Source organism: Montipora foliosa, chromosome 8, assembly GCF_036669935.1.
Source record: "Montipora foliosa isolate CH-2021 chromosome 8, ASM3666993v2, whole genome shotgun sequence".
NCBI lineage: Eukaryota > Metazoa > Cnidaria > Anthozoa > Scleractinia > Acroporidae > Montipora > Montipora foliosa.
In genome coordinates, this window is record NC_090876.1 from 48,789,450 (window position 1) to 48,801,895 (window position 12,446).

At 38.4% G+C, this 12,446-nt stretch overlaps 1 protein-coding gene across 1 annotated transcript; it reads right to left on the reverse strand.

Annotated features, from left to right (window-relative positions):
- Positions 1 to 5: 5 nt before the first annotated feature.
- LOC138013316 (universal stress protein Slr1101-like) lies at positions 6 to 11,984 on the reverse strand. Its single transcript, XM_068860353.1, has 4 exons — positions 11,689 to 11,984; positions 9,134 to 9,214; positions 5,087 to 5,187; positions 6 to 1,920 (listed from the first exon to the last, which is right to left on the reverse strand). Exons 1-4 carry the CDS (start codon positions 11,768 to 11,770, stop codon positions 1,690 to 1,692), a joined length of 495 nt encoding a protein of 164 aa, XP_068716454.1. The 5' UTR covers positions 11,771 to 11,984; the 3' UTR covers positions 6 to 1,689.
- Positions 11,985 to 12,446: the final 462 nt, after the last annotated feature.

The window sequence follows — 12,446 nt, forward strand, 5'->3', positions numbered from 1 at the left end:
ATCGATGACAAGGACAAGTTCTTTTATTATTGCATGAATTTATTACATACAAGCCATGAGCTCCTAATCTGGAGCGTCCAACTCCCACACTTATACCACAGGATTAAGGGTGAATTTCACCCCGAAAAGTCCTAACATTAATATGTATCTTCTCTTAACTGTTCTCTACACATTTGTCTTAGCACTTGTAATGAAAATCTGTCTAAAAGATCTGGAAATTTCTTTATTGAACTAACTTGTTTGATTAAGCGGTGATGCGGTGAGGAGATTATATCATGTCTGTCACTCAAACGGGTTTAAGCAAACCAATCGAAAGTAATACATTTTTCTCTGAAATTATCCAATCAAAACGGCCAAAAAAAACTACCAGTAGGTGGACTTCTGAAAGTATATGGTCTTAATTGTAGGTTTTCACATGACGTCACGGCCGCCATGTTGGTGCCCCTAAACAGAGAAAAGGCGGCCATGTTGGTGCCCCGACCAAATCCTCCGGCAATTGAACTCTATTATTAAGCAAACGCTTCCTTTTGTTTTCGTTGAAAAACATGCCTGTTGATCACGTGAGTGAAAACCAACAATTGAAACGTAGCTGTTAAGACAGGGTTTACCGGTTAAAATGAACGGTGACAGAAAAAGCGTGGAAGAACTTTGGACCAGCCCCGTTCACACCCAAACCTTAACCATGTTTAAACATGTTTAGTTAAACACGATTTCAAAGTGTTTTCTTTTTAAATCATGAATACTGATTTTTGTCGACTACAAATTTAGCACAAATCAAAGCATGTATTGAAAACCACCTGAATCTCATGCTAAAGCCAAACCTACATTTTTCTGTGACTGATTTTGAAATTCATTTTGTTAAACCCAGTTTAATTAAACAATTTCTTCTTGGTTTGAATGGGGTACTAGTTTTCAACCGTTTTAGCCTTACACCAGTGCGGTTTTGCTCACCATCCAAATGAAAACGGGAGAGAAAACTGCCGAGCTCTTTGAAAACGAATTCAAAGGTGGAAACCTTCCAAAAACATCATTTCTAAACAATAATCTTTATATTAGAGTGAACAGGAAAACAACGAAGATTTTTGACGTAATTTCCTGGAGTTGAAGTTCCTCAGTGCAAATGCGTAACAATGAAACGGAAAAATGACATAGAAAGCGTGGTCAATTTGGATAAGGAAACCAAACGAACAATCGGCTCAAAGTTTCTTTCAAACATTTCTCAACACTTCTTTGAAAGCGCTGTGACGTACACGCATGGGAGATGACCCTCGGGACACAATTTAGCACAGTAAAGACCTTAACATCTGTAAGACGGCAACGGCCGCGAAAATGTCATTTAATAGTGCTAGTTTATGTTTCTTAAAGTGTTTCGTGATTATTCCAGTTTGTTCAACTTCCACATACTATCCAAAATATCCAGGAACTGAATTGGGATGAACAGTGTTGAAAGTAAGGAAGAAAATCAAAGATCTGCCATTGTGCGCTCGCGTCTTCCTTAGAACTTGAGATTTGGTCATTTCGTGTTGCCGATTGGCAGAAAGAGAATGGGAAAGAAATGTACAAATGTTGAAGCGCACGTGCAAAGCCATTGTTTTGCTCATTAATGTCTATTGTTTAGTGACGATCTCGCTGAGGTTGCCGTCCTAGATCTTAAGGTCTCTAATATAAGGCTCAGGGCACCCAGCTGCTCTAATTTTCCTCATCACCGGATTGTTCACATTGCTTTTTCACCTTTGGGACCACCACAACAGGACGATGAGCATGATGGATGATGTAATCACTGGTGCTTCCTAATATGGTCCGACGAACAGTGCCCATTCCCCGACAACCAACCACGATCATATCCGCATTCTCTTTTTTGGCAGTTTTGCAAACGTGCTCACCCGGGTGGCCACCTTGAACAATTATTTTAGCAGATACCTGATAGGGAATGACGAGGAGGAAAAAAGGTGCAACTTGATTTAATCATCTTCATAAAGAAGGCCACTGAGAAAATGCATTAAAATGCATTAAAGAGAACCTCCACTAAAACAAGAATTTAACTTTAAAATATTGAACATGATGTTTACAATCCGAATTGTTCAATCTTTTTCCAATGGAAGCGTTTGTATTCCCGCGGAATAGACAAATTTTTGAAAAACGCTTGTTTTGGTTTTCAAATTTCCCGGGGCGCTGCCATTTTGAATAACTGGTTGCTTTATTCTATTCACACAAAGAGCATTTGTTTTGAAACAATATGTTAACCATTACACGTCACAATTAATCCAAATGGCAACGCCCGAGAAATTTGAAAACAAAAGCAAGCGTTTTTGAAATTTGTTTCGTTCGAATAGAAACGCTTCCATTAGAAAAAGTTCGAACAATTTTGATGTAAGCATTTATGTTCAGTATTTTAAAGTTATATTCTTCTTTTCGTAAATACTTTATTCACTGCAAAACTAAAAGTGCTTTCTACCTTGAAGCACAAGATCAAAAACAGTACAGCTAAAGGAGTTTATATTTTGACACTTTTGTGCATCGCATGCTGTTACCATAGTGACCATGGCCTTGCGCACGGTATTGGTTGTCAAACGCTCGTTATCGACAATAACCGACTTTTAGCTGTCATTTCTTTGCTACAAAGTATTTATCTGGAATATTACCGAAAACAAACGCCTGTCTATTATGTCTGCTTTTTATTTTGATACTTGCCTTGCGTTTATTTTGCTTTGTTAGCACACAGCGCCAAGACAAAGTTGGTGGAATCGGAAAATTTTTCGTCCGGCGCGTTACATTTTGATCCGAAACATCGCACTTCTAACATCGTTTCGATCGTTTGTATCGTTTCAAACTTTCTATCGTTCGTTTGGTTCGCGGCATCTATCGTTTGAAACGATGGAAAGAAAAAGTTTAAAGCGTTTCGAAGGTTTCAAAGGTTTCGAGCCTTTCTAAGTTAGTACTTTGCGTGAGAGAATTAGTCACGTACTGAGTAAAAATTGTCACGTGCTAGGCAACCAAACTTTGTTCAGTGAAGCAGAACGAGGTAATTGTTTTGTTCAGGCACTTTTCACGGCTTTGCAATTTTCAAAACTGGAATTTTAGCGTGTATTTTGGATTTTGTACGAAAGAAATATTTCAGAGGAACGATTAAAACGAAGAAAACCAAGTGTTATACAAACCATTGAAACGATTCAAACGAAACGAACCAAAGGAACCAAACCATATATCAAACGATTTGAACGCTAAGCGAAACGAAAAATTTAATTTTGGCGTGATGATTAAAAATTTAGTGCAAAAACTAGTAGTGTAACGCTAGTTCTACCACTATTACTCTAAAAGTACTCATTGTCTGTGGATGAATGTTTCCCAGGGTATTGTCCAACTAATGTGCACCTAAATTTTTAAGGTTCTTGGGCGATTTCGTGAGATAGAAAAAATATTTACACAAACATCTCAATCGCGTTCACTGCTGTTTTTCTCGCTGATTTCAAGTGCGGGTTTTTTATGTTGTTGTTAATTGAAAACAGAAAGATATTTTAAAGCTTTCTTTTTACCAGCTAAATGCACATGAAATTTACTTTCCATTTCTGTTTTTAGATTATTACAGTAACGTTGTAATCTTAAAATCTAGCGCTTTATTTAGCGTTACATAATTTGGAACGGCCTTGACCACTAATACCGTGCGCAAGGCCCCATGGGCATAAGCCGCGCGGAGAATGAGGAGGGGCGCCATGCAGTATTTCAAAGCGTCTCTCCCCATTCTCCGCGCACCTTCACCGCTGGTTAATTTGCCTTTCACGCTAACAACACCGCCAGCTACAAGTACGCAGGCTTACGGCTGCCTTTCTTCATTTACGTAGATACTTATTAATTTTTTTGGCAGCATTGGCTTATATAACCACAAAATGCAGAAAAGGATATATGTATAACATCTGTTATGCTTGCATTTTAACATAAGTAACTTTAAGAATTTTTCTTAATCCCTTTTTTGTTAAATTTTATATTTTTCCTTTGACTGAATTCCTTCACTTTGGAAGGGTGCATACCGTACATATCAGAGAGATAGCCCACCAGGGTTCACCTTTTGTCTTCACAAACAGTCCCACATAGTTTTTTCAACATTGAAGGGTTGTGACATGGGGCCTACGGTTTATTGTCTTAATTCAAGAAGACTTGAAAGTCTAACCATTTGCAGATGTCATTACAAAGGCAGCACTTTCTCCTCAGCTATTTAAAGACCCTGAGTGTTGGTCTGACCGGGGTTATGTACAAGCAATCTGCCGCGTGAAAGTCAGATGCTGACCACTGAAATGCTCAACCCGTTGTCGGTGTGATTTCTCAAAACCATTGATAACATTAATATTGCTCCTTGGATGATGCTTTGCATTATAATAATGAATCATGACGAGTTGACACATTGCCGAAAACTAGACCAATTTCGATATATTAAAATTTAGTCCAAAACATGAGGCATCATCTCGAAGCTCTGGAGAATAAACTCATACAAATCCTTATATTTATTCCCCAGAGCCTTGACATGATGCCTTTTGTTTTGGACTGAATTTTAATATATTGAAATTGGTCTATTGGACGACAATTAAGAGTACCCAGTGTGTCTTGCAATCATAATAACTTATTCTCATGTCAACGTTGCTGTTGAAATTTTTTTTCTTGGCTTTAAGTTCTTCAAACAAGTTCAATTTTGATTTGTTTCTTTGTCTATTCATTATCATAATCTGAAACAAAGGAAAACCAAAACTGAACTGGTTCAAAAAATTTTGAACCAGGAAAAAATTTGAACCATAAAATATATATCAACATGAGCATTTTTTTTTTTACCATTAAAATGAGTTGAGCATTATTTTACAGCTGACAGCAAACTGAATACACAGGCTGAAACTTTTGGCCTAAACTCTTAATGAAAACTATTCTTTTGATTTCCACTCATATCTTGCCCATAAACCAGACTAATCGTCCAAAGACGGGAAAGAGAGAAAGTACCAAGAAGATTTAAGAATTTAGATGGCAGCTAGTCCTAGGTAGACTATCATTTGTGGTTGACATTAAAGGTGAACATTGTATTCTGTAATAAACAAATTCAGCATACCTCCATATCCTCGCACTTTTTTTTATACTTTTCCTCCAGGTTTTTAATGTATTCCTCATGTTTCAGAACTTCCTTTTTCCATTCCTCTGTTGCCATGGCATCTGCAATACAGTAAAAAATTGGTAACAAACATTGGAGGCAGTGAGTTTTCCTTTTCGCTAAGGAGATAATACATTAAATACACTAGGGAATCATACAATAGGTAGTTAACACTCACACTAGTGAACAAGACAAGTAGCTAAAACTATCTACAAACTGGTGACAAAAAAAATAATAATTAAGTGACAGTTTGCATCCAGCAAGTTGAGATTTTTAAGAGTGTTCATTCTATTCTAATTGTATTTCATTGGCCCTGAAAACTTCCCTTATGGGGAGGGGTTAATTATTGTATTGTATTGCATTGCATTGTATTGCATTGTATTGCATTGTATAGCTAGTAAGGGAAGTACATAAACATTGTTAAGTGCCTACCACAATTTTCATAATTCTGCAGAATCTCATCTTCAAGCGCCAAGACCAAACCAGCATTTTGGCTTCCGTAAATCAAACTTCTGATGCCAAGCCTAGAGTTGATGCGCGACATAACCTACCAATCAGAGTCTCTGGTTCCAATGATACAGTACATTCTTACGTTTGACCTTCACGCTGATGGAGAGCGATGGGATCTGTACAGATCATTTTACTGAAAACCCTCCAAAAAGACATTGTAATGGTATTCAAGCTGTGAACTAAACAAAAACTCAAATTGACTTTCCAGAGGCGGAGTCAATCTTCCCAGTTATGTTCATAAATTTGATTGATGGAACCTAAAAGACAGTTTGGTGCTTGGCACTTTAAGGTGAGATTCCGCAGAATTATGAAAATTGAGGTAAGATCAGTAAAGTATTATGAGCTGTCTCTGGCACTTATTAATATATGGATTTAACCAAGCCTAAAAGCAGAGTTCCCATTTCTGGCCCTTGAAAGCAAAAATAGTGTATATGGAATAATTATGCTTCTGCTTAAAGGACAGAATTAGAGAGTTTTAGCACCGCCGACAAGTACAACTACCAGTACGAGATCTGGAAGCAAGTTCTAAGGAGCACGCGCAGTTTCAAATCTCGTACTGCAGACTCATAGTACGACAAGTTTGAAGTGAAAAGTCGTGGTGGGAAAACGAGTTGGACCGCCTGACCGTGGAGTGGTTTAAATTTACTTTGCTTGCTTTAAATGCGCTTTAGAAGATTGATACAGACATACACATATATATACATATTCATTGAAGTTTTGTGGTTAAAATAAGATATGGGCTCGGATTCCGTTATTGGCACCGTTAGAACTGCTTTTTGCAACTGCAGCCAGTTCACGCTTGGCACCGTTAGAACTGCTTTTTGCAACTGCAGCCAGTTCAAGCTCGCCATGAAGATAACAAACAGAGGAAGGAAATATTTGATTTGTTTATGACAGCTGAATTTTTCAGCCGCTAACAGCAGTAAACAAACAAGCCATGCAAACAATAACCAACAATTTTAATCAACAGCTAAAGCTGAAATTACATGCAGATCTATTCATCTCTTTCACAACATTTTTCGTTTGACTGATAATCTTCACACCCTCTCTCTTCAGTTTAGAACAACAGCAAAAATTACTAATTAAAAAGTCAAGCTAAAGATAGTGTAGCAATTCGCTTACTCGACTGCAATTTCACAGCAGCTCAAGACTGGACATTCATTCCAAACAAAATGCCTATAAATCGAAAGGTATTAATTTTGCGTGGACAGTCGCCACAGTAATGATGAATTCAGTTCCAAAATAAGCAAATTAATGTAGCCGGCCACAAAGCCGTGTGACAAACAAGACAAACGATTAGTATAACTGAATCGCTGTTGGAGATTTGACGAAAACCACAGGGTCGAGCTCATCAAACCGTGATGTGGCGATGTGATGTGTGATTGTTGAAATACATGTATGCCAGAATCTCTGTCAACATGGAATTGCAAATGTTTTCAGGCCTTCCTCCTTTTTCTTTGGCGAGTTTTACAAAATTTGTGAGGCAGTGAGGCATGCATTAAGAAGGAAAACATAATTTACTGGAAAACTTAACCACTGTAAACAGCTCTACAGTGAAATTTGAAATTTTCTCTTCTTCTCCTTCCTTGGCTTCTCTCGAGGCTCTCTTCGCTTAAATTTCTTACATTTAGTCACCTCTTCTCTCATGCTCTTTCCTGCTCTTTATCCCAATGCTCGTCACTACCGGTAATAGTAAAAACTCTTTTTCAAAAGTGACGAAGGTCAGTGGGGATAAATGCAGGCAGCACAAAAGTTTCCTGCCAGGAATTTTAAATTTGCCCATCTGCACCTCAAAGCTCCCCCAGAATCTGTACGGACGGACGGACGGACGTACGCTCGCTCAATCACTTGACAATCAAATGAAAAAGGGTTGACCATGTGCCTTTGTGCCCCAAGGTCTGGAGCCCAACTATGAAAACTTAAGGATAAATGACAGGATAGTTTATTATGAAAACATTTTTGTTCCAATATAGACCCATGTCACTCGATGTCCAAACAAAAGATTTTGCACATCTAACCTCTCACAGTGTGTGGCTAGACGTGCAAATACCATGCATATTAAGCCGAGTAAAAATAGGCATGCATTGCGTACATGTGGTTGTGCAGTAACATAGGGCTTTATTCTATAACTGTCAAACTGAGCTGTGTTTTGTTTTCCGGGAAATCCAGGTTGTCTTGGTGTAATATGTAGCTCTAATCTATAGTACAAGATATTGTTTTGGTACTGTATATCATTATAGTGCCATGGTAGATATCTTAGGTAAATAGCCCCCTAAGAAGACATGTGGCTACTTAATTGTACAATACTAAATCCAGAGAGATTACAGAAAATAGAAGGAAATCGAGAAACAATGGCTTCAAGGCTGAGATGTTGATCATTTTCAAGTTCCCTTACAACTTTCTTTTCCACTGCAAGTTTTAGTGTGTACTCTGAGTGTCTGACAGCTTTTCACAACAAAAGTTCAGTGAAGTTACGTCCTGTCCGACAGGGTTAGTATGGATGGGAGACCTCAAAATATGAGACTTGCTGTCAGAAACATAGGACCGAAAATTCTACTTAACGCTCAAAAATGCAAACTAAGCAAGGTCAAGGCTGCTGCCTAAGAAAATTTTAAAGGGGCCCTCACAGCTAAACGCTGAGAACTTAGGAGCCCAACATATGAAGTAAAAGGTGTTGCTGTGAAAAATTAAGGAGCCCAGAGCTATTCTTTGGGAGCCCCAGGCTACCGGGCTCCTGTTAGGCAACAGCCTTGAAGGTAAAGATTTTCTTATACAAAATTTGGTTTTGTCAACGGAGTTGATAATGTAAATTGGCCACGGTACAGAGATTCTAGCTTTTAGAATCTCTGTACGGTGGCCAATTTACATTATCAACTCCATTGATAAAACCAAATTTTGTATACTACTTCCCCACCGACGCAGCACCACAGTTCCTTTAGAAACTACCCCCTGCAAAGATTTTCTTAGCATGGTTTATGCAAAAGAAATATTGATGCAAAAGTAAGTTAATATTGATATACAGTTTTTTGGAAGAGCAGAAGGGAGTTTTTAGGAAGTGTAGATCAAGAATAAAATATTTTGCCATCAACAACAAAATTTGCAACATGAAAACAACATCAATTTTGTACCATGAATATAAAAAGTTGCCATCAGTGAAAAACATTTTGGGTGATTTTTGCTATGTTCAATTTTTCTGTTGTACTTTTGACTGCACAAGTAAATTGCAAAATCGAAAGTGACATGGTCACGGTCATGGTCAAGTTACCATGCGTGTTTACTAACAACTCGCAAAACAAAGGATACATCTGTGTCAAAATGATAGTGGTTTGCCCATAATTTATTATTGAATCAAGCATAAAGACACTTTCAGTTTCTGTCAGTCTCCAACAAACCTTAAATTACAGACCGGAAGGATAATTCCAGAAACACAACCCGATTTTACTAAACAACATTACAGTATAAGTAATTTCTGCAATCAACAATTAAGCATTCACTTACGAGGCAAAGCGGGAGGATGCAGTTCATGAGAATGAATCACAATCAACTTGTCGCCATCATGAAATATTTGTTCCTTGTACCCTGGAGAAGTTAACAAAGTCATTCATTTACAATAAAACTCAAACTACTTGACCGCAGGAAACCCGGCTTATCCACTATTCACGAATGATTTCAACATCAAACTGTTTAACCCATTGGCAGGTCCTAACTAGGAGTTCCCAATTGACAGGTGTTTTATAACTGTCACTCCTAGAAATAAGTGACACTTATAGAATAAGATTATGAATAAGAGGAATCTTTTTACTGCTGCTCTCTATTCACGGCTCCCTGGAAGACCTTTGAATTTGCAATGAATACAACACCACAATAATTATTAAATAATGACATGTATCTTATCATCTGAAAACCGAGTATACATTTTTCATGTTAATTTGGAAGCTGAGTCAAGAAAGTAAAACCTGTTAAGAAATACAAATGGAAGTTTTAATGAACTCGCACATATCATCATTCTGTTTAAAAGTTGTTGTTTACATGTTTCTTGTGAGATTAGGACATCATGTGCTTGGGGTAAGCGAATCACATGTTTTAGGAACTTCTTGCTCGCTACCTTTTTCTGAGGACATTACTAAACACCAAAACAGCGTAACGGCGAAACAAAGCACCAAAACACCCTGTATGACCCCACCATATATTGAATACTAACCGACAACGGTTGGATAATTGAGACTAAACATCGGTTTGGGCCTAATTAGGCCTAAAAAGTTATTGCTCCTAATCTCAGTCTTAATCTGAATCCTAATCTTAATCTCAATGAATTAGGAGTAATAACGTTTTAGGCCTAATTAGGCCTACAATGATATTTAATCTCAATTATCCAACCTTTGTCGGTTAGCATTCAATGTATGGTCGGGTCATACATGATGTTTGGGTGCTTTGTTTTGCTGTTTCGGTGTTTGGTGTTTTGTTGTTTAGTAATGTCCTTTTTCAGACGACGGATGTGTATTTGTGCTGTTGTAAGCATTTATCAATAAAATGAGTTTACATTCTATTGGACTTCAAAACTTCACCAAACCTTGCTACTACAAAAACTATCGATCTGTGGAATGGGCCCAAATTATTGCATCACTGCCCCACCCACTTCAGTTAACCCATTCACCTCTCAACCATCCTAATCCGGCCATACGTAGTATTTTACTCTAACGCCAGACGATTTTATTCGTCAATGGGGAACACCTAGGAGTCAATGGGTTAAACATTTTGATTAAATTCCTTTCCCAAGGTGTGAGCGGAAGCCAGCTCTCACCGTCAAGGTGTACTGGAACAACCACAACAATGGAAAGATACGTTTTTAAAATCACGAGTCCCAGGAAAATAATGGATAAATTTGTTCTTGTCCAGTGGAGAAGTTGCAAGTGCAACCATGGACTCACTGTTACTTTGAATGCAAGAAAGATTCTCTGTGGTCTGAAAAGTAGCATCGAACACAACACCTTGCAAGTGTGGCCCGGTGGTTAGGGCGCTTGCCTTGAGATCCGGAGATCTTGGGTTCAAGACTCACTCTGACCACTCCTTGAATTTGTTCCTGGTAGTCCCTGGTTCAACTTCCCAGCTGCACTTGTAAATAGCCAACTGGTTTGCCTCCGGCCAGTTGGGATTCTTAACCGTTGTTGTTGTTGTGTTCTGTTGTTTCATTGATTGTTTCATTGGCCCTGAAAAGCCCCTATGGGGAGCGGTCAATTAAGTATGTATTCTATTGTATTCTATTGTATTTACAAGAGAAAAAGTGGGCAGGGCAGTGACTCAGTAATTCAAGCCCATTCCACAGATCGGTGGTTTTCATAGTAATAGGGTGCTTTCTTTTCCTAATAAAGCTGCATTCACCAGAATCAAAGGAAAAGAGATCCCTTCGGTGTACAGCTTGTACCCTATTTATTAACATGCTAGGAAAAGACACATCATCAGCAAATATAACTAAGCTCATGACCACGGAAATACTGCATTGAACAAATTTCCTCCATAGGGAAGTCCGAAAGGCGGGTCCTGAGATTAGTACACGGAAAGGGGAGTTTTTCACTTGCCTCCAAAAGACCAAATTTGCATAATTGTGTCAAATGTGGCGCGCTACAATTGTAGCTATAATAATTAGTCTGACACAGAGATCAAGAAAGAAAATTGGCAAGCATTTCAATCAGCAAAAGTTCGATAAAACCAAAAATAATCTCCATTTTGTGCCTCGGTTTATTCAGAGCAATGCTCGGAAGCCATTTATTAATATTTTACACACGACGAACCTCTTACTGTTGGCACACTAAAAATCAATATTTTTGCTCGAGTCAAGACGCCATCCAGTGTCCTTTTCATAAAACCCTAGTCGTTTGGAGTGTTGCTTAAAAAAGACGCGATCAGACTTGAACAATAACCTTTCAAAAGTTGCAGGCTTCACACAGGGCTTCGCTATTTCCGCGCCCTAAAATGTTTACCTTTCAGCGTAACCTAAGATTCCTACTCGAGAAAAACGACATGGTAGCATACAAAGAAGTCCTTGTTGTACTTACAGTCAAATGCTCTTTCGCTGTGATCGCTTGCATCCACAGCTATTGCAACAACCCTCTTTGGACGACTTGAAGTCGAAGCCATTTCCACGCCACTGAAGAAAAGAGTTACATATGCGTGACAATGAGCACGTCTTCTGCAGTCAGGGCTGTCAGGGGTATGAATAAATCAGGGCTGCCAGGTCGTCTATTACGTAATAGGCCAAACTGATCGCCAAATTCGGCGAAATTAGAGTAAAAAAGGCCAAGTTGCTGAATGACGCGAATGTTACCGAAGGTTCGCTAAAAAACGGCAAATACGCGACAAAAGAGGCGAATATTGAATAACAAATCAGGCCGAGAGAAGAGCGTGGGTACTGGGTACAAGGTTGCAAGATTGCTGATAGACCTATCGGCTAACTCAATGTTGTACCCAATTCAAACCCTTTGGGAATAAAACGTTTTCTTCCAGGTATTTCCATATCATTTAAATATGAATGCTATATTATCATGCAAATACAATACACAAAGAATCTTAGTCTCGGGAGATTTGAATTGGGTACAACAAGTTGAGTTAGCCGATTAGGTCTATTGCAATTGCAAGTTGCTGATTGCGCAAATGGAAGTCGGATTGAGTATTGATTATGAGCAAAATAAGTGTGACAAAATGTGAAAAAGCCAAAATAGGCCAGAATCGTTTTGGCCGGCTAACTATTATTTTCCCGGCCAAACGGATTTCAAAAAGGCCAAATTCGAGTTATTTGGCCGAAAAAAGGGCAAAC

Bases quoted from the DNA above. Each gene is read 5' to 3' on its own strand.
- LOC138013316 (XM_068860353.1), bottom strand. From the start codon at position 11,770: ATGGCTTCGACTTCAAGTCGTCCAAAGAGGGTTGTTGCAATAGCTGTG. The intron at 9,215-11,688 runs GTAAGTACAACA...TAACTTCTCCAG, and splicing joins CAGCGAAAGAGCATTTGACT to GGTACAAGGAACAAATATTT. The intron at 5,188-9,133 runs GTAAGTGAATGC...ACTGTATTGCAG, and splicing joins GCATCCTCCCGCTTTGCCTC to ATGCCATGGCAACAGAGGAA.